The sequence below is a fragment of the Nothoprocta perdicaria genome, unplaced genomic scaffold, assembly GCF_003342845.1.
Source record: "Nothoprocta perdicaria isolate Ctin4 unplaced genomic scaffold, notPer1 scaffold_6, whole genome shotgun sequence".
In the NCBI taxonomy this organism is placed as follows: domain Eukaryota; kingdom Metazoa; phylum Chordata; class Aves; order Tinamiformes; family Tinamidae; genus Nothoprocta; species Nothoprocta perdicaria.
This window is the reverse complement of record NW_020455865.1, coordinates 1,239,798-1,265,477: the sequence shown is the minus strand read 5'-3', so window position 1 is coordinate 1,265,477 and position 25,680 is coordinate 1,239,798. Positions and strand designations below refer to the sequence as shown.

Here is a 25,680-nt window from a genome sequence, read left to right as displayed (position 1 = left end):
GGGGCACAGCCCGAGGCATCAGGAGCGAGCACATGTTCATGTCCTGTGCTTGTGTGAGCAGGCAGCTGTCTGAGTGTCGTTCTCTGCCAGCAGGCCTCCCTTAACACCCCCTTTCACTAGCTGAGGCAACAGCCTCTGCCTTTTCCAAGTGCTCTGAATACCCTATGGCTATGAAAATGCCAGGGCGGATTCTCTTTGTCAGTCTGTCATGCATGTGGCAGAATTCATTCCTACAAGATAACTGAAACACTCCTCATAAGAGACAGCTAATGCCCTGGAGTCCCACATAACTATCCTAGGTGTTCCCTTGGTGAGACTATTCTCATGACAGTAGCTGTATAATCAGAGTGAGTAGGAGGAGAGGGGGATCTTGATATCTTGCTCGTGGAGTTAGAAGCTCTGTGGATGTTCCAGTGAAATATTGCCTTTCCTCTCATTTGTCAAATATTTATACAAGCATTGATTTAACAGCTGAGAGAGGCTCCCTAGAAGGAGGGGTTAATACTTCTTTCCTTTCTGAGAGAAATGAGAATTTGGTCTACCCTTGCACAGCTGGAATGGCTGAAAGGTTCTGATCCTGCCATTGCTTCATGTTGTGACACTGGCAAATCATTTGGCTTTTACTTATTTTCTTTTGCCTTATTTTTTTAAATTCTTATATCTATATATCAGAGTGTCTGGAGAGACAAGTAATAGTTCACATAATCCTTTTGCATGCTTAAATGACAGATAAGAACAAGAAATTATGAATGCAATTATCATTCACATTCTCTCATCCCCTGAAGCATGTATGCCCTCAAGATGACTATTTGTATTTTCACTTTAAAAGGGGAGACTTGCTCTACTAACATTGATGAATGTGAAGCCCAGCCGTGTCAGAATGGAGGGCACTGTGTGGACCTTATTAATGGCTTCCTTTGCCATTGCCCACCTGGATATTCAGGTAATGTGGCTGAAAGGGGTGGCTTGGGTGAGCTCAGTCCAGGTAACTGGTGCTGAGGGCCTGGCTTGTTGCTYGGCTGCACGACTGGATTCCAGCACTGGCTGCCACGGCAGCTGAACAGAACCGAGATGGACTGTGTGGAGCTCAGGTGCTGCAGAGGGAGTTCTGCTCAGGACTCAGGTGGCTTGGGGGCGCTGGGTGGTTTTGCTGAGGTACATGATAGGCTATGAAGTAGGTTGTGACACATGTTGAAGAGCCTAAGACCAGACTAGGTAGGGCACCTGTATCCTGSAGTGAAAGTTCATTGGGAAAACTATGTATGTTTTATATGTGTTATGAAGGTGAACAAAAGCGACCTTCAAATAAAAACATACATGCAGAAGAAAAGGGTGCTTAACATTCTGGCTGTCACCAGTTTACTGACTATAGCYGATTGGATTACCAGCACATAAGACATCTGTAAAACATCTCTATTCCCTAACACCCCTGGATGATAAGAGCCAGGGGTTTTTGGTTGAAGGCAGTAATCTGCTATGGCAAGAGGTCAAAAGGTCCCTGTGATGTGAGCAGATGAAGCCGTCTCTRTTTACAAGGACCTGGGCGTCTGGATTCTTCCAGAATGCCCTGCCTGACCCTGGCAGCTTTGGGTTTCCTGGCTGTGAAGCAGTGACATAGGGAGCGTTGCCCAGCAGCTCCACTGGAAGGTGCGCAGCTCTTTGCGCCGAAGGTGGCTGTGGCTGCTGCCTCCTCACTGTTCCACAGTGTAAAAGGTGTCACGGGTGTCTTCCTGCATCAGAAGATGGGGTGAACACAAGGCTGTGTATTGCACCTTCGCTATGTTGGTGCAAACTAGCTATTGCAATAGATAGGTCCTAGCTAGCAGAGCTAACTGTTTTTTTTCTTGTCTTTGCTATATGATTTTTTTATTGTACATGCCTAATGTTTGTTCACAAACATATGATGATTTCTTTTATGTTATTTCCATGTTCACTAGCTCAGCACAAAAACTGAGAGGAATGTCTTGTAACAAATAACCTTTGCACCGYGGTGTGCAGCTTGTCGCTGCCTGGCAGAGGCTGCTTTGGTGCTGGCTTGGGAGAGCCCTTCTTTGGAGCTGCAGCCCCTGGCACAGATTTTCCCCTATTTCCATGTTTGACTGATGCTAAAGCTCATCTCCTTTTAAAGTGTTTGTACTCTGTCTTCTGTGTCTTTTAACTGTGTGCATACTCTTTTTTTCCCTTAATTTGACCCCAAAAAATAGTTGATAAGAAAGGTGGTCCCCAGCACAGCCTTGTATGGACCTAGTTTTGAAGCAGGTGTGGCCTTTCCGCAGTGTTGCTGCCATCTCGTGGGAAAAAGAAAAACTTGAAGCCAGGAGAATACCTTGTCGTTTGACTTCTTGGAACAGGAGGTAGTGGCTTTTCTTAGAGCCTTGTAGGGTGGGACTGAAGGGAAAATTTTCCATTTGCCTTCTGTGGCAGCGCTAATGGAGTTGTGCTGGCCTAAACCTGCAGCCCTTTCYTGGGAAGACCCGGGACAGAGCTGCTGTCACTCCTGGAATCTCAGCCCAGCTTGTGCTTACATTYTAGCACTCAGGTGAATTCCTTGAGGGCTTCGAGGTAAATCTAGTTTGCTCTCTACCTCATTTAGACTAGGTCAAGAAAACCTTGTTTTTGTAGGTGAGATTTTTAGCACCGGCTTTTCTCTAAGCTCTGCTTTGGCACAGCTTCAGTAGTTAGAGTGCTGTAGTCCAGAGAGGAGATGTCCAGATGAGACGACTTGAAGCTTATCCTGCTTGTCAGAATTCCCCCGCACCCGTGTGCCCGTCTCGCTTTTCCTTCCCGGTGCCCCAGCATCCCTCGCGGAGCGCAGCGCTCCGTTGCGGTACCAACCTGCAGGCCCCTCTAATCCTCTCTAAGTCTTAGTTTGCTCCTGGGCAGCAAAGCTGACATCCAGCACAGGATGGTGGGCAAAGGAGAGCTGCAGTTCATTCCTGCCTTCAGGTTGGGGTTCATTAGTACTTGAAGGGGATTAGAGGCAGGTTGCTCTTCTGGATATTGCTTTTGGTAAAGGACTTTGTCTCAGCCGAGGTGTTCTGACACGGTAACGCGGGGAGCCGTCTCGGAGATCAGTGAGGGCATGTGGAGGAGTGAGGCTGACAGGGAAATAATAGCAATTAATCTCTCCTCCTTTGTCAATTAATCCCAGTATAGTCATGCTGGGTAAACAGCTTATTACTTCATATTAGGATCACAGAGCAAGTTTGTGAAGCTTCCCATGATGTTTCTGTTCAAAACACATTTCTGTGGCAACTTAGATCTGCCATGAACTTAGACTTAAGCTGCCTCCGCTGATTAAAGTGAACTTGCTACTCTGAAGAATGCTTTCTTGGGGCGGCAGGAGGCTGCGCTCTGCTTCTTTCCTTCATCTCAGGAATTTGGGGAGTGTTGGGATAACAGTATGAGTCAGGTCAGGAGAAAATCTTTCCTTGCAAATTAACTACCTCAGTCCTGTCTCAGTGTTGCAGGGAGATGAAATGAGACTTCCTCTGTAATGGAGTTGTCCCCAGAATGATGTGCCTCATTCCCGAGAGCGCTCCTAGGAGGCCCTGGAAAAGCTGTGCCGTGCGTCAGCCTGTGCCCAAGCAGAGACCTTGCTCCCTGCGAGGGTGTCACAAGTGTGAAGCGGATCATCGTGCGGCTGCTATGCGAACAGAGAAGGAGAAGGAATCTTGGGTGGTCTTGGAAATGGCGACTGTTGAGGCTCATAGTTTTTTAATAAGCTTTTTCCTTATTAAAGAAAGCTAGTCTTTCAGAAAAACATAAGAACAAAATGAATAATTTATTCATAGTAAACAGTTTTGTTCATCATGTTTGTACTAGGCAATGACTTAGGCTAGGAAGTCAAAAAAAGACTTCTACCTCCATCTGGAAAGGAAAGAGACTCCTAGCCTAGAAGAACATCATTACTAATGTGCAGTTTGCCTGGTTCTTTCCTTAAAAACCTCTAAATGAGTGCCAGCCAAACTCAAATAGGCTTGAATTTCTTGATTATGGGTTAAGCATAAAATCTCGTGAAATAAGGAGGAGATACTTCTTCCTTTTGAACATCATTGAGTAGAATTATTTGTTTGTTTTGTGCAGATGTTTCCAAATTTGAGGTTTGTTTTAGAGATGGGCCGCCACAGAAGAGGCAGCTAACTAGTTAATATTGTAACAAGATTAGAGGAGTCTTAGCCCTTGGACAAAATCCCTTGTAGTAAATACAGCTGAAGGGGAGGGAGAAAATACTTCATGAGACCCCCCCCCCTTCCTTCTGTGGGGTGAGTGACTTCTGTGTACGGACTGTAGACAGCAGCACTTGGTTCTCAGATCCTCAGTAAAAATGTGTAATCCGTTTTTAGAAGAGTTTAATAGATTTTGTCTTAAGAAAGACATATGAGAGCTCCCTTGATAGCCCTTTAGTTAATCAGACTGTTTAACGGTCAGCAACTCTGATAAAATTTACTTTACTGATGAAAATTGGTGGCCTCCAGCTTCATGTCCTCTTGAGAATTAGGCCAGGCAAGTGCCAAGGCAGACAGCATCTCCTGTGCACAGGTGTGGCAAGATTGCTGTCTTTGAAGGGCATCTTACCAAGGGGTGACTTCAGTTGCTAATTTCTGTCTGAGAAAAATATATGAAATTTGAACACTTCTATCCAAACTTCACTGTTTTCTGACATTTTTCTGGTAAGGACCCTCTGAGATATCTTGTATTCTTTATCTTCKGCTCATCCAAGAAGTTTTTGCAAATGATTAGGAATTCTGAGAAGTTTTGATGGTGATGAATGCTCTCCATCTCCCTCCCACTTAAAATATCTCTGCAACTGTCTGGTATGTTTGGACTGAGTGAAGAAAGTTAACTAACTACAAGAGTTGCTGGAATGCTTTCTTTAATATGTTAAAGTGATGCTGCTCATGCAGATTCTCGCCTCTGCCTTGTGGGAGTTCTTGTTTGCTTGGACCTGACACTGATGCTGTCACAGGCTGGAGGCTCAGAGAAAAGCTCCCAGATATAAATTACAGAATTTATTATCTATATTTGCAGAAATCAGAACCCTCTCCAGTACAATATGAATGTAGCCGTGTTTTCTTTCAAAACCAGATTCACGGCAAAATAGAAAAGCTGTTTTGGCCCCACTGCCTGTTGCTCTAATTGTGGCACCCGGCAGAGTGGCCGGGAGTGGCCAGGGCAGGAGATTGGCCCTTGACTTTCCGCTGCCGGAGCTAATGCTGCGGATGCACAGGGCTTTGCTGCCGTGCTGGGTGCGATAGCGGCGAAGGCGCATTCCTCGTGTCAGCACTGACAGGAGYCAGCTGGGGAGGTTTAGAGCAGGGCTGGATTAGATCTCTCTGCAGYGCAGGTCTCTCTTATATTGGCTGGTTTCATCTCCAATCCCTTTTTGCCTGCCTGGCATCAGGGAGCGCTCGCGYGTATTCCGCTCTTTCAGTCCAGCCCTTGGGCTCTTCCCCCCCATTCTCCCCCTTTTTTTTTTCTGTTACTGTCACCAATGTCCACAAGGAGTCGGCCATGAAATCTGTGCTGATTGGCGTGATCCTGAATGGAATTTTTCTGCTAGCAGGTAACAAGATCTATGGAGCAAYTGCAGTGTGTCCTGGCTGTTTGCGTGCCTGCACAGGGCAGGGAGCGATTAGTGGTAGCTGGAGGCACAAGAAGAGCAAGAATTCAGTAGAAAGGAAGAATGTTTTTATTTGTTCTATCTGAAGTTTTGTTTTGGAAACCTTAGGGCCCAGGAATTCCCTTGTTGCTGCATGGTGAACGCTGGGCAATCAGCATGTCCCACATGCCTCTTTGCTGCCGTTCCAATGCGTTTTGGGGTGTTTCTCCGAGGCGTACGTCCTTGTTTCACGCTCAGGTGTACTTTGTAAACACGCCGGTGTCTCGTGTTAGTTCTACAAAGCATTAGTTTTGCTTTTTAAAGAGTGTTTTGGCATTTTTCCCTTTTCCTTTAGCGATTTAAAACTGCTTTACCGTAAAGTAGCCTTTGCTTTAGCAGGGAGGACAAACCCCTCGCCAGCGCTTCCCCCTCCGTGCCTGTCTCCCTGAGCGCGGTGGGAGAGAGGTCAGAGCGGGTGTTGCCATGGAAATGGCAGGAATGGTGCAAATATAATTGTGTCGGTGCGTTTGTTGCTGCTAATTCTCTCTGTCTTTCTCACTCTCCCCCGTGCCCCCCTCCCCTCTTTCGCCTTGGCCCTAACAATAGGAACCTCATTAGGATGCAGCAGGGAAGGCTGCCAGGAATGCGGGGCTGGGGGAGCGGGGAGCCCGGCCGGCACCCCGCTGCCCTCCCAGCCTCGGGAATTAATGGCAAGGGCCCAGCGACTGCCTCGTCCTCAGAGCTCTTCTGCGGTGCTAAATCATAATCTCTTTCTTTCTGTTGTTTTCTTCTTCTGTTTGTTTGTTTGACATGCATATCTGGTGCATTGTATAATTCCTGCGTATGCATAATGAATCTTTGCTCGTTAATAGCAGCAAACTATTACTTTAAGAGAATGGTAGAGTATATGAATTTTAATAACACTTGCATCTATGAAATGAGACTGTTCTTGTCACATTGATAATGCTTTAGAAATCCTTATGGGAATAGGTGTGTATGGAAAGGCTCCAGGGTTCACCCTGGAGGCTGTTCAAGCTTAGCCAGATCTTGAGTGTCTGTTTCTGACCCAGCTCCTGTGGTTTGGGGACTGTTAGCTTGAACACTGCCAAATTAACCGGAATATTTGAAAATAATTGTGTGCAGATAGCAGCATTTTAAATAGCACTCGTCTGGTTTGCAGATAAGAATTTCTACTGTTTTTAACAAAGTAAAGAAACTCATTAAATGTTTTGAAGCAACCTAAYGATACAGTGAATTAGATTGGTGACTTACTGTTGATAGTCCAAATATAAAGATTTGAGCTAGAAGATATAGCGGGAGCAGAGAAGACTTGCAGAGTAAATTCTTAGGTAATACAGAGTCTCCTCCTTTTTTTAATTCTTGAGAAGGAATGCCTAAGCTTCTCATAGGGAAATGAAGCACTTCAGATGTCTTGTTAATACCTGCTTTCCAGTGGATTTTTAAAGACACAACTGTCCATGTTTTGGGGAAGATTGCAACAGTGGAAACAATCCAGGAAATGATCTGCACTTCTTCCTACGGTAATGGCCTAAAGCAAAAATCTTGTTATTCTGGAACGGGGAAAAGCTCCTTCGTTTCGCTGGCATCCCCTTTGTCATTTATACTCTGTCATTTTCTGTCAAAACCCTAAGTTACAGACCTTGCTGCTAAGCTGAAATTAGCATCTAGGGAGCAATATGCAACAGAAATTTCATTTCTCYGTCTTATTTTGGTGTAACTGAAGAATTTGAAAACTGGAGATTTTCAAATGAAAATGACCAAAATCCCTGGCGGCAGCGGAGCRGGTGAAGGCAGCACAGCTGGTTGATGGAGGGGGTGGTGTGATCAGCACGGGGTACGTAAGGGATGTAAGGGGTTCGTGAGTGGTGTTGCTGGTGAGCCGGAGGTGACACTGGCTTCCAGGAAGATTGGATGTCAACCACAGTTTTGGAGCTCTGGCATCATCTCCTCTGCTATTGGTATGTTTTCAGAGGTGCTCCAGACTCGACTCTGATGTTGTGCTGGGAGGGTGAAAATACTTTAGGAGGGTGAAAATACTTTAGACATTATTGTAGAGGCTTTTCCTTCTCCTGCCTCGGCCCTGTGCAGGTCCTGCTTGCTGGCAGAAGCAGTGACAGTGATGAAGATGATGCTTGTGTTCCTGTAGGAAGAGCTGTCCCCCTTCCTTTCTCCTGCTGAGCGTCCCCCTTTCCTCCCTGTGAGCGTGAGGTGAGACAGCAGCGTGTAGAGATCTGAAGTGTCAGCTTATTCTTTTCACCCTTTCGAAACAAGTAATCTAGAAATGAAGCCAGCTGTGTCCCAGGGGAAAGCTTGGTGTTTAATTAGCCCCCAGCTTGGGGTTATGCACTCACTGTAGGGACTAATTTGCCACCTGGAAAGGAGCGCCCCCCCGCCGGAGGCAGCTGGGGGCCGGGAAGCGGTGGAGCAGGTGTCGGCGCTGCCGCCGGGCGGGATGTGCGCTGGGAAAGGGGCCACGCGGCTCCCGGCCTCCGCAGCGCTGCTCTGCGCCACCGCACAGGCACACGTTCACCGCGTGTYCCTGTCCCTGTCTGCTCCTCGCTGCCCTGCTCGTGCCAGCAGCCGGTCAGGGGAGCAGGCAGCAGGGGATCTGTGCGCTTTCCTAGCACCCCCTATCTCCAGTGGGCACCATCTAAAGGATTTGGGGCAATAATGACCTGAACTGTATTCCCAAAGCTGTTCAACAGCCTCCCTCCTCGCCCGTGACTCCAGCTTGACTCTGACAGTGTTGAGAGCTCGCCAATCCCCTGACAACTCAGAAAACCTGCTTTTTTTTTTTTCTTAGTAAGTCCTCCCCTCTTCTTCCAGACTGGAATTCCAGCCTTCTGGAGAGGCTTCTTGCTTTTTCCTTTACTGTCTCTGTTGCCACAGCAGATGAGATCAGAGCCCAGAGCTGCGTGCTGAGCAAGCCCTGCATGGTCAGTGGTAAAGTTTGGTGCTGAGGTTGTTCTAGCAGCCCTGGCTCTGATGGACACATCAGCCAAGATCTTCCAGGAAGAGGCTATTGGCTGAATTCAGTGCTTTTTCCACAGACACTACATGGTTCTGGTTTAAGTGTGCAGAGCTATAGCTGCCTCCCGGAGGGATCTGGGATGCTATCCACAGGCCCTGGTGCTTCTCAGGGCAGCATGCACAATATGTCCCTGTACTGACACAGGAGGATGTTTGGGGTCTGGGAGCTGGTATTGGGGCCCCCCTATCTGTGGAGCAGCCTGTGGTGACAGCAGTTCAGCACTTGCTCTGCAGAGAGTGAAGCAGCTTGCGAGGCCGCGGGCTGCGCGGTGCCAGCCGGGCTGGGGGCTTTGCTGCCACCCGAGGGGGTCCTTCTGCAGCACACGTTCAAGAAACCCCCTATCTTGGCTAAGTTTCTTATCACACTTCATCAAGTCCTGCTCCAGGGCTCATAATGCAGCATCTCCCCTCAACTCTTCCCCTCAGGCAACTCTCTAATCTCTTTGACATGCTCATTCTGTTTAGTGGCCTTTCTTTACAAATGTCTTTTGTGTTTTGATTCGCCTCCTTTGTGTGAGGATTCCTCCTCTTTCTTTCTGCTGTCCCGCTTGTGCTTGCTAGCTAGGTTCTGTATGTAATGCTATTAGACTGGGATAATCCATGCTTGGCTTATCTGTGCAACTGTCTCTGAAGATTAGTGAAAACCAGTGTTACGGGCTAGATAAACAGTGAACTGGTTCAGAAGGGCTCTTTCTTCTGTCAGTCTGGAAACGCTCAGGAAAATGATGGCAGATTTTCATTAGCCAGATTGGAGGGTAATGTCTTGTAACTTACTTGAGCTCAGTTGGGATAAAAATGCCCCAAGGATGGAGACCAACTCTAGTGCAGCAGTTTTTACTCAGTGCACTTCTACAGGACCTGAGAGAACTGAAATCAGCTTAGTGTGAATATGGCAAAGTGCCCGTGGAACATATGTGGTGCTGGTGTTTGCTAATGACCTGAGCTTCCCGAGTGTTTGACAGTGGAGGGTTGTTTGGGGCTGTTCTCCCAACTACACAGTTTGGATTCTCTTAGTTGAGGCTTTCCAGTAATTTGTSCAGCTAGTGATCCAGTTTGATGCCATCTGCAACAATGGTGCCAGAATGTGCTCCAGTGAGATCAACAGTCTTAATCTGAGTGTAAATGTACTGACTGTATGAACAAGTGAAACACAAAATCCTTGTCCGCACTGCTTTATTTCTTTAATATCTCTGCTTGCTCTCCTTGSATGCTGATTTCCTGGGGTGTTTGAGATCCTCGGGGAGAGGCCAGCAGAGGCTCTCAGGTGCTGCAGGTGGAGTGGCCCAGGCTCTGTACATGGCACCCTCTTTGCAGCAGCTGGGAGGACAGCACCCAAGTGTCTTTTTCTTGCCCTTACATTAGTGCTAGGCTGTTTGGTGGTGAGAGATGGGCTTCTTGCTGGCAGCTCTTTGGCTTTTGGTGGTTCCGTGAAGCCAATGGCTTAGGGAGCTGGTAGCGCTGGGGAGGGCGGCCTGCCTCGCAGGCTTGCTCTGGGGAAGGCGCCACAGACCCCTGCAGTGAGATCCCATTTCTAAATCTCTTTCGCAGGTGTGGAATGTGCTGTTAACATCAATGAGTGTGAGGAGGGTCCCTGCAAGAATGGAGCTGTCTGTGAGGATGGCATTGCTGACTATACCTGCCACTGTGCCCCTAGCCAGGATGGCATTATATGGGGAGGGAAGAACTGCTCTGTGAAGCTCACTGGGTGCCAGACGCATGACTGTCAAAATGAGGCCTTGTGCATCCCAACCTACCTAGCTGAGAGCCATGGCCACCTGTGCCAGTGCCAGCCTGGTTTCTATGATGCCACATGCTCAACACCAACAACGTTTTCCTTTGCTTCCAGAGGGTATCTCCTCATTGAGCTGCCCATGAACAATGAAAGCAGGAGGGACGTAGCAGGGGATCAGCTGGTCAGCGTGTCCCTCCGGTTCCGAACCACCTTGTCCAGCGTCATCCTTTTTTACCGAGGCCRTGAAGCTGAGTACTTGTTCCTGGAGCTCTTTGATGGTGTTCTGCATGCAGGACTGAAGACAGAGGATGTTGAGTACCTGTTAGTCCTGGAGGGGCTGCGAGTTGATGATGGCCGCTGGCACAAAGTGGAAGTTCTTCTGCAGCACTCTGTGCAGCTAAAGCTCTGGCATGACTCTTGTGATGCAGGTGTGTGCCTGCAGAGCGCTCCCGTCGGGAACAGCACCACGTTGATCCCCCCTGCCTTCCAGAACGCGTACGTTGGAGGTGCTCCCGATGCCATGGCCAGCAACACGCGGAGCCAGCAGGGCTTTGTGGGCTGCCTGCAGGACCTGCAGGCGGATGGGGAAGCTTTGCTCCCGCGGCATCTCCCTGCGGGCGAGTCGGCCCCGCTGGCCCTGGGCTGTGACAGGACCGAGTGGTGCCTCTCTCAGCCTTGCTCCCATGGAGGGCTCTGCGTGGACCTTTGGGCAACCTTCCGGTGTGACTGCTCGAGGCCGTATGGAGGCCCAACTTGCTCCTATGGTAAGTGCCAGCTGATGATGTACATCTGCCAGTGCTGCAGACGTCCTAGGTGAGTGTTACTGCTAGCTCTGGAAGCGCTGTTTTCTGCTCAACTGGAGAGAGAACTGAAGCAGAATCCTCGGTAAATAAAATGTTCATTGATCTCTTTTCTGTCACCAGCTCCTGTAGGAATGATTGTCAGTTTTGTGGTGCAGACATTATTCCTTGTTGAACCAGAGGCTCTGACCTCATCTTTGAATCTGATCTAAGTGATTACAGGAGGGCAGGGAAGTTGTTTCACTACAGAAAGCTGTTACTTGAGCTTCTGCCTAGAGGSTGAGAAGGAATGTGTTATAGATAAAATACAAACTGTTAAAGGATGCTCTCTGACAATTCTGAGATAAAATCATTTCCATTTGCATTCTTGTGTTCCTGCAAGGCTTCTGTTAATACTGTTGTTCCATTTTTTTCTTTCCTTTGTGCTAAACATAGCTAATAGAGAGTAGCTGTGCTGCTATGGGATTTACAAAATTTAAAAGGAATGTTATAGCTTAAGATTCCCCTTATAAATCTGCCAGGTGGCAAGGGTCCTGCTAGACCTGCTTCCTCACATCTGCTACTTGTGTGCTCTGAATTCCTGCCTTCCAGAGAGAGCAAGGACACATTCACCTGCTTCCTAATTTCCCAGGCCTTTGCAGGGAGAGAGCGTAATTGCTCTGAAATATGTTGGAAATGTTTGAAAGAAGGGTCATGCCCCATTCATAAAGGGTTGCAGCTCTGAATATCCCGGTGTCAGCTGCCTTCCCTTTGTTGCAGAACTGATTTGCCTTTCTTTTCTTTTCCAGAGCGCCCAGCAGCAACATTTGGCCTGGAGAATTCCACCAGCTTTGCCTCTTTTGCCCTTTCTGACAGCCTTGGTGCAAATTTCAACATCTCCTTTTTCATTCGTAGTCTGAAACCTAACGGTCTGCTATTGCAAATCAGCAATGAAACTGGCCCCTGCCTCACCATGTACTTGAAGAACAGCAAGCTGAAGATAGAGATGTCTGCAGATACTGTGACCTTTCCAAAAAACGTAGTTGATGGGAGAAGACATTTGGTAGCTCTGTCTTTCCAGGGTGGAGTTGTTCGTGCCCATCAGTCAGACACAGATGTGGAGCTAGGGCAGCTGGTAGCTGCACCTCTTCTGGCTGGCTATGAAGTGCATGTTGGGGGGCATCCTGACCCGCACAGCACTCACAGCTGGGGAGGATATTTTAAAGGCTGTTTGCAAGACGTGCAGCTGAACAACCTTGAAGTGCAGTTTTTTCAGGCTGAGAACTACAGTCTGCCACTGGAACTGAACAGAGCTGAAAACACCAGTCTTGTGAATGGCTGCATCTCTGATGACACCTGTAAGGTAGGAAATATTTCATTGCTCTCTAGGTTTTAAGGATTATAATTAGTGTAGCATGTTCTGATGCCAGCAAATGTCAAATACTTCAGTTAGATGAGCTTGAACCTGCAGAGATTTATGCCTTTTCTTTCTGTTTCTAACAATTTTGAATTGCCGTTTTGAATTGACTTTTCTCAATGCATGTAATTAGCCAGCAGTTGTGTGTAATTAATCAGCAATTACTTAAGTCTGAGAGAGTCTTCTTAGTATATAGATAGCCAGTATTTCCTTGCTCTTCCTTCTCACCCCTGCCATTTTTCCAAACCTGAAAGCTGCAGATTTCTCTAAAGACACAAATATGGGAAAACTGCTCTGTATTGACTCGGGCACCGTTTGCTTTGACTTGAGCACATGCAGACGGAATCCGAAAGCTTAGCCAGAGAAGAGCAGCATCAGGTAGATGCTTAACGTCAGAGGCTGCAGCAGCAAGGGCAGGCAAGGACATGGTTCCCTTTCCCCCAGGCAAGTGACTAAATACAAATCAGCAGCAGTGTAGTGCTGCCTCGTGATTTGACTCAACAAAACCACTTTCACAGGGAGCTTAAAAGACCAGCGTGTCCAGCACCGCGCTGATCATGTTTGTATGTGCCTGAATATGTGGATTTTGCACCAGGGTGAAGGTCAGCACGTTCAGACCGTTAGCTGTACAGGTGAGGTGCCCTCCGAAGCACGAGGGCCTTGCACATGTCCTGCCAGCTGCTCTTTTCCAGCCTTCTGGAGCTACACAGAGAGTTTCGGTAGATGAGCAGTGCACACAGGGGAAGGGGACCTCTCAAAAGCTCCTTATTTAGAGGCCTTTTTGCTTCCTCTGCTGCCTTTGAATTTCTATTGTAATCACACTTCTTTCTGATTCAAAAACTGCTTGTTTTACTCTCCTTTGTCACACTTCCTCTTACCAAATTCTCTTCGATCCAAAATGAAGTAGACTGCTCCTAAATTCACCTATCCTGTTTTTCAGTCTGAGCCGTGCCAGAATGGGGGCACATGCATCGTCACTTGGAATGATTTTCATTGCAACTGTCCTGCAAATTTCACTGGGAAAATTTGTGAAGAGAGAGTCTGGTGTGAAAGTGACCCGTGTCCTGAAGCCACGACCTGCACCGACGTTCCAGCGGGATAYGTGTGTAAGTGCTGTTCTCCTCCTAGCACTTACGTCCGAGCCAGGCAGTATTCCTGCTCACATGGTTGCAACACGTATCAATGTGTGTAAGGCCATGAATATCCAGGTGCATACTCTTGCAGGCAGCAGGCACTGTGGATTCACCACCAGTTTGGAATAGAGCAAGCATGGTACTTAAAGAGATTTTCTTCTGTTTGATTTGATCAGGGAAGAACCTATCCGTTTTCATGGGATAATTACCTGTCTTATTACCACTGCAATGCAAAGACCGTCCTGTTCTCCGCAATGTTCAGCCGCTTCTAGAGTCTCAGGTTATTTCAGCAAGCAGCACTTAAACAATTACATATTGTAAATATGTCTTAATTTTCACCTATGGCAGAACCCTAGGGAATGAAGAAAACTGGTTAGATAATGAGGACCTAATGTGGGGGGAATATTTTCTCCTGGATCACAGGATGCCAAGGTGTTCCCTGCTCTCCATGGGCCTTTTTACAGGCCTTGAATATGTTATTTTCCTGACTTATTGGTTTTCTTGACAAAAAATGGGGATAGCTGCATCTTTGTGCAGTGCCTTGAGACTGATAAATAAAAAAGGGCTACACATGAGTTGGATATTTCTGTTGGAGGTGCTAGTGTAAACAGGAGGAGCTTTGCCAGGGCCAGCAGCCAGGCCTTTAATCCTGCTCACACAAAGCTTGCATGATTCCCAAGGGAGGGAACCTGCCAGGAGTTTGCCATTGGTCTGACTCCGCAGGACACACGCTGTCTTTCAAATCCCTTATGCTCTTCCACTTTATTTATAGGTCTGGCTAATGCAACATTTAATAGCTATGCTGCCATTGAATTTACCACCAATGCGTCAGTGACGAGAACTCTGAGCAGCCTCCACCTGGATTTCAGAACGAGGGATGAAGATGCAGTTTTGCTGCGGGCCGAGGAAGAGGTGGATTCCCTCCAGATTGCCATCAGGAACTCGTCCCTGGCTGTCGATATCAGGAGTGGGAACAGCATCGAAGGGGTCAGCTTCCTGAGCCAGATACCGGTGACGGACGGTGCCTGGCACACCATCTCCATGGCCATGGAAGAGCCATCTGCRCTGTCCTCCAGATGGCTGGTTTGTCTGGATGGGTCTGTTAATGTGACTCTGCAGGGAAACGCTGGGAACTTGGACTTCTTAAAGAGCAGTGCGCCAATAGTTGTAGCCGAAAATTACACGGGCTGCCTCGGGCAAGTGAAGATAGGAGGCATCCACCTGCCGCTCGCCGCGCCGCTGCGGTACCCCCAGCCGGAGCAGTTCGTGGCGTCCCGCGGGGGCACCGTGCAGCTCGGCTGCGCCGGGGCCGACGTGTGCGCGGCCGGGCCCTGCCTCCACGCCGGCACCTGCGAGGACTTGTTCAATTCYTTCCGCTGCGTCTGCAGCGCCGGCTGGGGGGGGCTGCGCTGCGAGGCCAACATCGATGAGTGCCAGTCAAGCCCATGTGTCCACGGGGACTGTGTGGACGCAGTGGCCGATTTCCAGTGCGAATGTTTCCGGGGATACATTGGGAAGAAGTGTGACATCAACGTGGATGACTGTGTGCGGCACCAGTGCCTAAATGGAGCTACCTGCGTTGATGGGGTTTATGGCTATTCCTGCAAGTGCCTGCCGCAGTATTCAGGCCCTCGCTGCGAGTAGGTGCCTTGCTTGGTTTGAGGAAGGGGTTAGAGGATCTCCCAGATAGCTCAGATTTTCACCTGGGGACGATGGGAGTTTTTCTCCCTTGCTTTCAAAGCCCTTGGTCAGTAACAGTGTGTCCTAGTATTGATCCAGCTGCTGCATATACTAGTAGCAGCACAACCTGCTCTTAACATGCCGAAAGTGAAATCCTGAATGATTTCTGAGGCTTTTCTCTTCTCGGGTTGTGTTGTGCTCCTCCGTAGAGGTAGCCATGACTGTGCTCGTAAATCCTGCCACCCCAGTCACCGCTGAATCACAGCAGACTTTGGAAATGATTGCCACTTCTATTGCAAAAGAGCTTTAAAGGTTGTCTCTTGTTTTTCCCAGATGGCCGTTCCCACCTCAGCAATGTGGTAAAAACTTCACCTGTCTGAATGGTGGCAAATGCATCAGTGAGACCTGGGGAGCCAACTGCAGTTGCAAGCCAGGTTTCACTGGAAGGAAGTAAGTGCCTTTTTCCTGCTGCGGGCAAAGGGACTAGTGCTARGCTTTTGGCATTAGTGGGATAACTGGAGAAGCTCAGATTGTTCATCCTGTTGGAGAGCCTTTTGCCATTTAAATGACTACTCGAAAATTGCAAATTAAATGTTGTTCTTAGAAGAGGTAGGTTTGATAATGATACTGCTGGCATTGCTGATTTTCATAGCTAGACTGTTTCTAAGTATTTTGTACCTTTAAACATCTCTTCTTTATGACTCGGAGTTAAATAGCTAGAAAATGGTGGGATCAGTTCAGGAGGAGCAGTGGTACTGACAGCTGCGTAGAGACAGCACAGCTTGAAACTAACACTAGGATCTGGTGAACGATTAAAACCAGACTCATCATTTTGCAACTGCAAAAGTGTGTTTACTTTTATCCATTTTCTGATTCTAATTTCTTAACAGCCTTATGCCTCATGAGAATTCCTTAACTGGGTTAGTGAGCCATGCTGGCTTCTATCATTTAGAAATGACAAGTGGATTTTTGAGTGGTTAAAAGTTTCATGTTGTTTGACCCTGGAGAAAGCTCCTGAAAAAGAAGCAAAGGAAACTTTTAAAATAAATGAGGCCTTTGTAGACTATATGATCCATGCAAACACAAGAATCAGGTGTGAGAAATTTTATTTAATTCTAATACTCTTTTCCTTTCCAGTTGTCAAATTAACATAAATGAGTGTGATCCAAACCCTTGCCAGAATGGAGGTACGTGTCAAGACTCTGTGAACAAGTACGAGTGCGTGTGCAGTGCCAGCTACACAGGAGACCGCTGTGACGTTAACGTAAGCACCTCCTTCCCTTTGCTCTTGCAAGTTCCTGTCTGTTCTTCCGAACGGTGATTCAGAAATAGCTTTAGAAGAAGCCCTTGGTACGAGGATGCTAGAGAAACTGCCTCCCTATTGCATAGTCACCTGTGTGTTTTGAAGTAAAGTGCACCAGGACGCACAGGTAGGAAATCAGGTGGTACCAAGGGAAGACAAAATATGAAACTTTCTCTTTGGGCAGTGCTGATGCATGTTAGTCTCCAGCATAGAAATAATTGTGTCCGTTACTTTTATAACATGTGTCTGACATGAGCTGCCATGTGGGTTTCAGGGCTCTATATTAATATTAAATTATACTGCAGAAAGTAGATATGAGTAGTATCACTCTTATGCTCATAKAGAAAAGGAAAACCAGGATTCTAATTACATCTTTTTCAAAACAAGAACAATGACGACAGAACAGATTGTATCCAAAATCCCAAAGGATTGTATGGCCATACATGTGAGTGTTAAGGCTGTTTTCACTTTCACAGTACAAATAAGGGGATAAGAATAGGCAAAAATACAAGGAATAGGGAACCAAATTGAATTATAACTTCTCTTACCTCTATTAAATATGAAATGACTGGGTAATATAAAACACAAATTCCAGAAGGCCAGTTTAGTTCTTGTGCTACTGGACCAGAGGATGTGACAGAGGTATGAAACACAGAGGACAAGGAGGTAATTAGTAACAAAGTGTCTCAAAAGTGAGACTTACACTGGTGAAAGGGATCAAAACTTTAYTTCTTTTCCTCTCTGCCTCCTTCATCACCTTGCGCTGCCACCCACAGTTTAGGGAGAATACAAGTTTAGCTGGTACTTTATCTTGGATAATTTAAAGTAGCAAATACAATTTAAATACAAGTAAAAACCAGTGTGCTTCTACCCACTGAGTGTGATTTTCTGGCCAGTGGGTAGACAGGCTTTCTGCTTTTCCTTTTCTTCATGAGCAAAGTGCTGATATTTGGGATCCTTCCTCTGTGGCGGCCGTTAGAGCACACCCTGCTTCTTTCTCTGTAAAGCCACTGCATGCACAGGTAGCTTGTGTGGTAACCTGGGAATGCACTAACCCCTTCTGCATGGAAAGTGCTGTGCACCAAGGTGGAGCTGGCTGCTGTTGCTGTTACTAAGGGTAATAGAATTGTGGAATGCATGTGCCACAAGGTGACTCCAGACATGGCCAGTTTGCATGCATGTACTCCATCAGGTACAGCGCTCTCTTCTGTCCTGAATTCTTGTAGACTCCCTGTATTCATGCTCATCCTCCCTATCACTTGTTGCAGAACTGTCTTTCCTTGAAAAATGGCAGCACAGAGTCTGGAAAACTGCTGTGTTTGCTCTTCGTGACAGGCGTAGAAAGGGAAGTGCCTTAGCTGCAGGCTCTCTGTTCTGTGCAGCAGCAGGGCAGCCACCTGGAACCTGCTCTGGCTTYGGTGCTGTGCGACTAACCTGCATGCTCTGCAAAGCTAGAACTAACCCCAGCATGTGGCTTCAATTTCAGAGCTGGGCAAGGAGAAGGTTAATGCAATCGATACGAAATTCAGTCGTTTGAGGATGGTAGGGCTTCCAAAAACGCTGTTCTCTCAGCAATATTCTTGCTGTTGGAGAGCCTCCTTTTTCTTCGGCAGTGTTTCCTGTCCTGCGCTGCTTTGCAAGAGTGCCCAGAGTATACAGAGCTTAGCATCTAGTTGCTTAAAATAATCAAATTTGATTTCTTTTGCTTTTCATTTGTAAGATGGCAGATACTATTTTTGACAATAAGCAAGATTTCTTAAGCTTAGCAGGTCATTCGAAAGCTGCATTTGAAATTCCACAACGTTTTTATTCTTTATTACTGCATCCTTACCACCATCCTTAATCCCAAAGGGGCAAAACAATAATCATATGGCTGCACTTCTTCAGTCCTCAGGCTTTCTCTTTGGCATTGCCCATCAATACATGACTCTCTTTAACATTCTCTCCTCCCTGCTACAGGGTGTCTTAATGTCAATAGCAAGTAAGAGTCCTACAGAGCAGACTTAAAGAGTGTGAGCCTTGGCAACCTACAATTTCAAAATCAGTGATTTCATACATAACATTCACTACTTAAATTATTTTATCCTGGTATTTCATAAAGTTCCTGTAAGGTTTTTATGCCAGTTCTAGRTTTCACAGTCTTCTGCCCTTGAGATATGTTAAAATTAAGCCTGAAAACATCTGGCGTTAGTGAGATTTCTTTTCTGGTGATAATTTACAACTTGATATTTCAATATGTCTTAAGACAAGATTGCCACCTCAGCTGCTGATTGCACTGACATTTGAATCTTAAGGGCCTTCCTGCTGTGAAAAGCTTTATGAAGGGAGGAAAATACAGCGTGTGAGATGTCTTTTGAACTGTTTTACTTCATCCAGCATGTCCAAAGCGTTGATCAGRCTCTTAACTACTGCTCTTTCTAATTGTAACAAACAGCTGTATAGTTTGGTTTAGCAAGTGATATGCAAAAGCCTCCTTCTTCATAGCAATTGTCTAGCCTCAGGTTAGTCCCATAAAATGTCTGTATTTAGGTTTGCTGTGTCTCTGCCAGTTAGCTAATAAGCTCAATAAATYTTCTCTCTTCTTCCTCACGATAATTCTGTCCTTGTGCCCTGCATGAACTATTGTAATGTCATTAACCCTCCGATCAGTAAAGCTCTGTATCTAACTGTCCTGTTGAGATTAACTAGCAGCTTTGGCAGAGCTGAAGAATGTCCCTGATGTCACTAGCTTTTAATTACAAAGAAAAATTGAGAACTTCTTATTGGCTGTCCTTTGCATTAAAAAATAGTCTATCAAAAAAAAAAAAAAAAAAAAACCCACAGTTTGCTTAGAGATTAAAGAACTAATGTTCTCTATGCAGGTGCCCTCAAGCCTTCTATTGATTCCTTGCTGCTCCTTTGCCATTCGGGTGCAGCTCATCTGCTCACCTTTCCCTTCTTGGTTTCTTCTCCTCTCTCTCGTCTCCAGTCTGCCCACTCGGGCCTCTCCAGCYGAAGGCCTGGGAACTGCTGGGGTTTCATTGTGTCTCTGTTAATTTCTTTTACAGAAAGGGACTCCGGGTGCTTTCTTCCCCTCCCCACTAATTGAAGTAGCTGTCCCTGTAGCCTGTGGCTCTTTACTGCTGCTCGGTATCGGGCTCATATTCCTGATTCTCACGGCAAGGAAGCGGCGCCAGTCAGAGGGAACCTACAGCCCAAGTCAGCAAGAAGTGGCAGGCGCTCGGTTGGAGATGGACAGTGTTCTAAAGGTGCCACCCGAAGAGCGGTTAATATAGGCACTGCCATGGCAAGGAGCTGCACCTGCAAGGGCTGCCTGGCCTGTCTTGCAGCAGCAGCTCTCCTCTCTCACTTTGCTTGGCGTTGAAGACATAGACTGGAAGTGCGTGGCAGACTGTGCAGCCTGGGGTGGCCCAGCTGGTTACAGCTCTGGCTCAACACGAGCCCTCCCGGTGTCGCACAGGGGGCTCCAGCTTCGATGCTCCTCTGGCTCCAGGCTGCTCGTGCTGCTTTAAAAGGCAGAGTTACGTTAGGCACTGATGTGCAGATGAAGATGTATACTTTTGAGGCGAGATGTACAGAGGCTATTTGTGTTTGGTTGTATATACTGKTTTAGGTTCTTTTTTTTTTGTCCCCCAACAACTCAAATCTCTGCCAAGCTTTCTCAGCGCAGGAGAATGCCGTTTTCAAGGCTGGTCTCACAGAGCAGTCCTCAACAGCAACAGCAGCTGGAACTCCTGCCTCGTGGTAGCCAGTGCCCCAGGAGCGGCTGCACGGAGCGATGTTTCCTGGGCTCTCCTTAGACATTCCCACGGTACCGCACAGCGCAYGTGCCGGCACAATGTGCGGCTTTGTGGGCAGGGGCTGGAGAGCTCCCTCGCCCAAAACTGACCTTAGCAGGAGGGGCTGAACGGGCCAGGAGCCCCAGGGCCTCTGCAGCCCTGGCGGCCGGTGGGGCTGGGCACAGCAGGGTGCTGGGGCGGGGGGGGCCCCGCGCCGCCCTCAGTAACACCCTGTTCTACCGCAGCAGCCGCTCTGGGCTCATCTTAGCAGCTCCTCCGTGGTGGGAGCAGTCGGGGCCGCAGGGACTGCCCTGCTCCTCGCAGCCGTCGCAGTCCTGGTGCTTGCCATGAAGAGACGCAGAGCAACTCAGGGAACGTACAGCCCGAGCCGGCAGGAGAAGGAGGGCGCGCGCGTGGAGATGTGGAACGTTATCAAGATGCCACCGACGGAGCGGCTGATCTAGGAGCCGGCAGAGCTGCAGGGGTCCCCGAGCAGCGCTGGCCCGGCCTGCGCTCTGCTTTAGGCTAGCGCTGCTTTAAGCTGCTTCCTAGGCCGCAGGCAGCAACACTCACTGCTGGAACACGCGTGTTTGGGTGTGTTAGTGCAGCGCTGCTCTTGAGACTTGGATAAAATCAGTCTGCCAGCAAAAGCAATAAAAAAGCGGGGAGGGGTGGYGGGGTGTTGTGCTGTTTGGAGGAGGCCAGGAAGGAAGACGTCGCACCTGTGGCTGCGAGGAGCAAATACCCATCCCCGAGGGGCACCGGCAGGAGACACGGTAGGCGCAGCTGGGCAAYGTCCTCCTTTACCCACGGTGTGCCCCTTAGTCCTTCGAGGGCTGGTGYCTGCAGTGCCTGCCTCCGCCTTGCAGCTGCACAGGAGCAAGGCCCAGGTAGGTCAGGCAGGGGGGGCCTCATCGCAGCGCCCGGCCCCCACGCACCGCTCGCCTCCCAGGAGCTGGGGCAGAGCTCACACCGCGTCTGCAGCAAATGCACTGTGCTAGTATTAGACACTGCTAAAGCTTTCCCTAAGGCTAAACCACAAGATATTAAGTGCCTTTCTGAGACTGAATTACCAGGTCCAGTATTAGCTTCTTGAATGGAGGCTGTTTATGCAAGGCGGCCTCGTGGGCGGCGGGAGCGGCAGTGCGTCGCCCCCGCGCTGCTCTGCCCACGAGGAGCAGCCCCGCCACGAGGCTGCGGGGCCAAGCAGCGGCTGATTTTCCTTGTTTCGCTAGAACGGTGGTGTCGTGGGGGCCACTTCTCCTCCTGTCTGGGAGTGCAGCTGTTGAGGGTGATGATTCTTTAGCAGTGTGGAGAGACGGGGAAGGACTGTGAATGGGCAGCCCCACTAAGGCCCGAAATTATTAAATACTATTTCATGCTAATTACAGTGAGAAATATTTTAGAATAAGTGTCTGCTTTTCTCTCCACAGTACTGTTAATCAAGAAGGTGTGAAACTGCACACCAGAGCTCATGGCCACTGGCAATTTTTCTTCAAAAAAGCCTATACTGTTTGGCTTTTACAAAAATGTMTGTCTAGTTTAGGTATTATTTTCATATTTCTGAGACTCTAAGCAAAGGGCCTAGTTAAGTTGGTCTCTCTCTGCTTACTAGAACATCTTCTGCTTTTATACAGCTGTTGATGTAAGCTCGAGAATGAACATTTTGGAAAACAGAASAAAAATTAGGTAGTAAGGCAACTAACACTTTTTGTGTCGTATTAGTGGCCTCTGTAATACACAATGGACCCGGTCTGGACACAGTACTGAAGAAAGCAGTGCCCTAATTTCAGTTAGGTGAGGTTGCTTTTATTTATTAGTAATAATACTGGTGCTTATTACTTGCATTTAGCTTGGAAAGGGCCCGTGACCCGGGCACCTTCACAGGGCCCGTCCGTGCGCCCGGGCCCTCCCGCCTGCAGCCTSAGGCAGGGGCGTGCGAGGCAGCGGGTGGAGGCTGGGAGCAGAGCCCGTGCCCCAGCCAGCGCCCGGCGCTGCCGGGGAGGCTGTGCTCTCACCTTTCGGCTCCACTCCCGCCTAGGGCTAAGCTGTAGAAAAATGAAGGCAGCAACAGCCTCTAAATGAACCAGTATTATTCCAACCTGTGTTATTCTAAGAAAAATGTGTTAGAGGAACTGGCTCTTACTGAGCTGCTGAAATCTTCCGAAGAGCGAGAAGGGGCAGCGACAAACAGCAGGTAGAGACCCCCGGCCAGGAGCCCGAGCCGAGGGCAGCGGCGGCTCCGGCTGCCCTGGGGGAGGCTGCAGCTCGGCCGCTCCAAGGGACKAGCGGAGCAGATGAGGCTGTGAGCACCCAAAGCCAACACCAGCAAAAGTGTGAAAATCTGTTGTCAGTGTCTTGAGCATTTCTGCAATATAATTTATGAAAGTTGTTTTTCAATAATGGAGTTAACTTTGTTTTGATATTTAATTTTTGAATATATTTTTTCACAAAACTGAATTTGCTGTAGATAATGATCATGATCCTGATGTTTTTGTAATTGTAAATTTTATAACTTGTAAAAATTAGAATGGTCCTCAAAATATTACAATAAAAAAGTTTAAAATATACCTACTCACCTTGACTTGTGACTGGTTGTTTTTGCTAAATATTGATGTTGGGGATGGCAGGATTTCCCCTTTACTGCACACAGGCTTACATAGCACCTCAATGCTACCTTTGCACTTACAATTTTATTAAACCTCTGATATTTTTATCACACATAACAGTCACTGTGACTGTGACTTTCAAAGCGCCAAGTTTCTAAAGACCCTTCATTGTGTAAACAGACCCCACGGGTGTCTCCCCCACGAGGGSTCCCGGGACCCCTCCCCAGCTGGGCAGTCGCTGCCTCAGGGGGCACCCACCGGCTGCGCCACCCCCGGGCTGCAGGTTGTTGTCACCCAGGGAATCTCACTGGGAAAACGCCCCAGGTTTTGGGCAGTAATTAAGCAAGCTTTCCCTGGTCAATTTATACACCTAAGTGCGACATGAGCTCTGCCTAGACAGTGCCCTCTCGCCAGTTTTATGCTTCCAATAAATGGAGAGATTTACATAAAATAGTTACTCTGCAAAGCTCTGTAACTCAATTCAAGCAATTAAAAACTACCAAAAAATTAAAAATAAAAAAATAAAAAAAAAAAAAAAAAAGGAAACAAGCTCCCTTTTGTTTATGATGCCCCTGCCTCCATCCATGCAAACTAACGGGTGCTGGGCTGCCCGGAGGGCAAAGGAAAGTAAAGAGTTCTAAAGGTGGGTGCTGAAAGCAGCAGCAGCCAACGGCCTTCTTGTTCAATACTAACCAATTTAATCTGCTGATGCTGGAACAGTCCCTTTGATCATGAAGCCTGTATGGTAAATGTACAAGGAGCAAAAGGCATTAACAACAACCTACACGTAGCCTAGCATCAAACAGCCTCCAGCCCTCCAAGTAGCCCACGCGACAACGGGACGCGGCTTAGGGAGCGCTCGGCTGTCACCTCCACGCTCTTTGACGGCAGGACACGAAACATTTATTTAACAAGAGGCAGTTACCGTGCAGACATCTTTCCTCGAGGTGTCACTGAATCAGTGGTATGTCAGGGCTGGTTAAAGGGATATTAATTTCCCCTAAAAATGTCAGTCATTTGTTACTGACAGACTTTAACCATCTTCCAAAGAGAGAGAAAACAGGGCAGATGTCAGCCTCCTGCATTTTTTTTTAATACACACAAAAAAAGAAAGCAAAGAAATATAAGCAGCTCTGTCCATCCACCGCACGCTGGGAAAAAATCCCTGCTATGTATAGCRAAATCACAGACATCTGATGATTAATGCTGGGATATAAGGCACTGAGAGAAAGGAGCTCAGCAACAAATTCTCACGTGTCTCAGAAGCAAAAAACCTGGAAAATAATGTGCAGTAACTGCTGGTGGAGCTGGTTTGTACAAGCAAACAAGTGGGTGAGGACAAGAAAGTACCTCATGTTAAAGGCCGGTGAATAATACCTGGCAAAAAAAAAAAATCAGCAGATCCTTCCTCATCCTTGTTTAGTGAAAAAAACAGAACTACACTTARCGTCTCGCAGGGGGGCCTGCCCTGCCAGGACGTTGACATCTGACACTTAGGACGGACTCAGGCCAGGACTCCCAGTTTAAATAAGACAGAACCGGGGCGGCCGGGGGCAGTTTTGGTCCTTTACTAGGAGCCGGCGGCTCCGTCCCGCACGTCCCTGCCCACCCGCTCGTGCTCCTCTGAGTGTTGGTGATTTCGGGGCCTCGCGCCCGACCTAGGAACAATACAAACCAAGCCAAGCCCAGCGCCCTTGGCCTAAGAGAGSCGCCTGCACCAAGGGCCCTCTTGGCAGTGCACGGTGCAACCGGGGCAGTGGAAAACAACCAGAGATGGAAAATGATTTGCACTGATACAGACAGACCTGAGCATTTTCCTATTTAATTGAGTATGTATAATAGGATACTCGGTATATAGTTAACAAACAACTTTTTAAAAAATAAAAAAAGAGAGATATGTGAAACCAAATGCCAAGTCGTACGCAGAGCTTCCGAGGGCTTATACAGACCCACCATCACTGGGGAAGTTTTATGATCTGGCTCATAGCAGAGGAGAACTGAAATTCCAGCCTGGCTCCAGTGCTTCTCCGTAACAGCAACAGTCTCAACATTGGATTAAACTTGAGATGTTTTACTATGCAAATGCAAACCCAGCCGCCTACCAACACAAAAAGAAATACAAATCCACCTGTGTGGCTTGTGAAAGCAAYAGTACTTACAGAAATAGAGATATATGAATACAATACTGATGTCTTTCCCAAACTGTTGGCATTGCAGATATTATTTTTCTTTTGTATTGCACAGACTCAAACGCATAGACAGCCATTTTCATATATTAGAGTAAGAAAATCTCCAAGGTTATATGAATAAAATAGATACATTGGAAATAATTCAGATAAAGCTTTACAAGAATCTCCCATGTGTCCAAAATGATTTCTTTTACTTTATCAAAGGCTTAATGGTGATGTGATTGACCTCTCCTAGAGGAACGTGTTTTAAATCAGATTGTGCCAAATACAAAACAACAGCAACAAAAAAAAAAAAAAAAAAAAAAGCACCACTTAAGTAACACAAAAATGATCACTGTAAAGACAGGTTTTAAAAGAGATGCTAAGATTAAGCTAAAACTACTTAAGAACGCTACTGCTTCAGAAA

At 47.5% G+C, this 25,680-nt stretch overlaps 1 protein-coding gene across 4 annotated transcripts in view; it reads left to right on the top strand.

The window, feature by feature from the left end:
* CRB2 (crumbs 2, cell polarity complex component) overlaps positions 1 to 20,593 on the top strand; it is a 58,927-nt gene extending 38,334 nt beyond the window's left edge. For all 4 annotated transcript variants that reach the window (XM_026049411.1, XM_026049413.1, XM_026049412.1 and 1 more), the window contains 8 exons: positions 830 to 943; positions 10,202 to 11,149; positions 11,974 to 12,527; positions 13,522 to 13,687; positions 14,487 to 15,354; positions 15,728 to 15,844; positions 16,532 to 16,658; positions 19,745 to 20,593. In XM_026049411.1, the coding sequence (XP_025905196.1) occupies positions 830 to 943; positions 10,202 to 11,149; positions 11,974 to 12,527; positions 13,522 to 13,687; positions 14,487 to 15,354; positions 15,728 to 15,844; positions 16,532 to 16,658; positions 19,745 to 19,972 (3,122 nt within the window). In that variant the 3' untranslated portion in view covers positions 19,973 to 20,593. The remainder of the gene's footprint in view (positions 1 to 829; positions 944 to 10,201; positions 11,150 to 11,973; positions 12,528 to 13,521; positions 13,688 to 14,486; positions 15,355 to 15,727; positions 15,845 to 16,531; positions 16,659 to 19,744) is intronic.
* Positions 20,594 to 25,680: the final 5,087 nt, after the last annotated feature.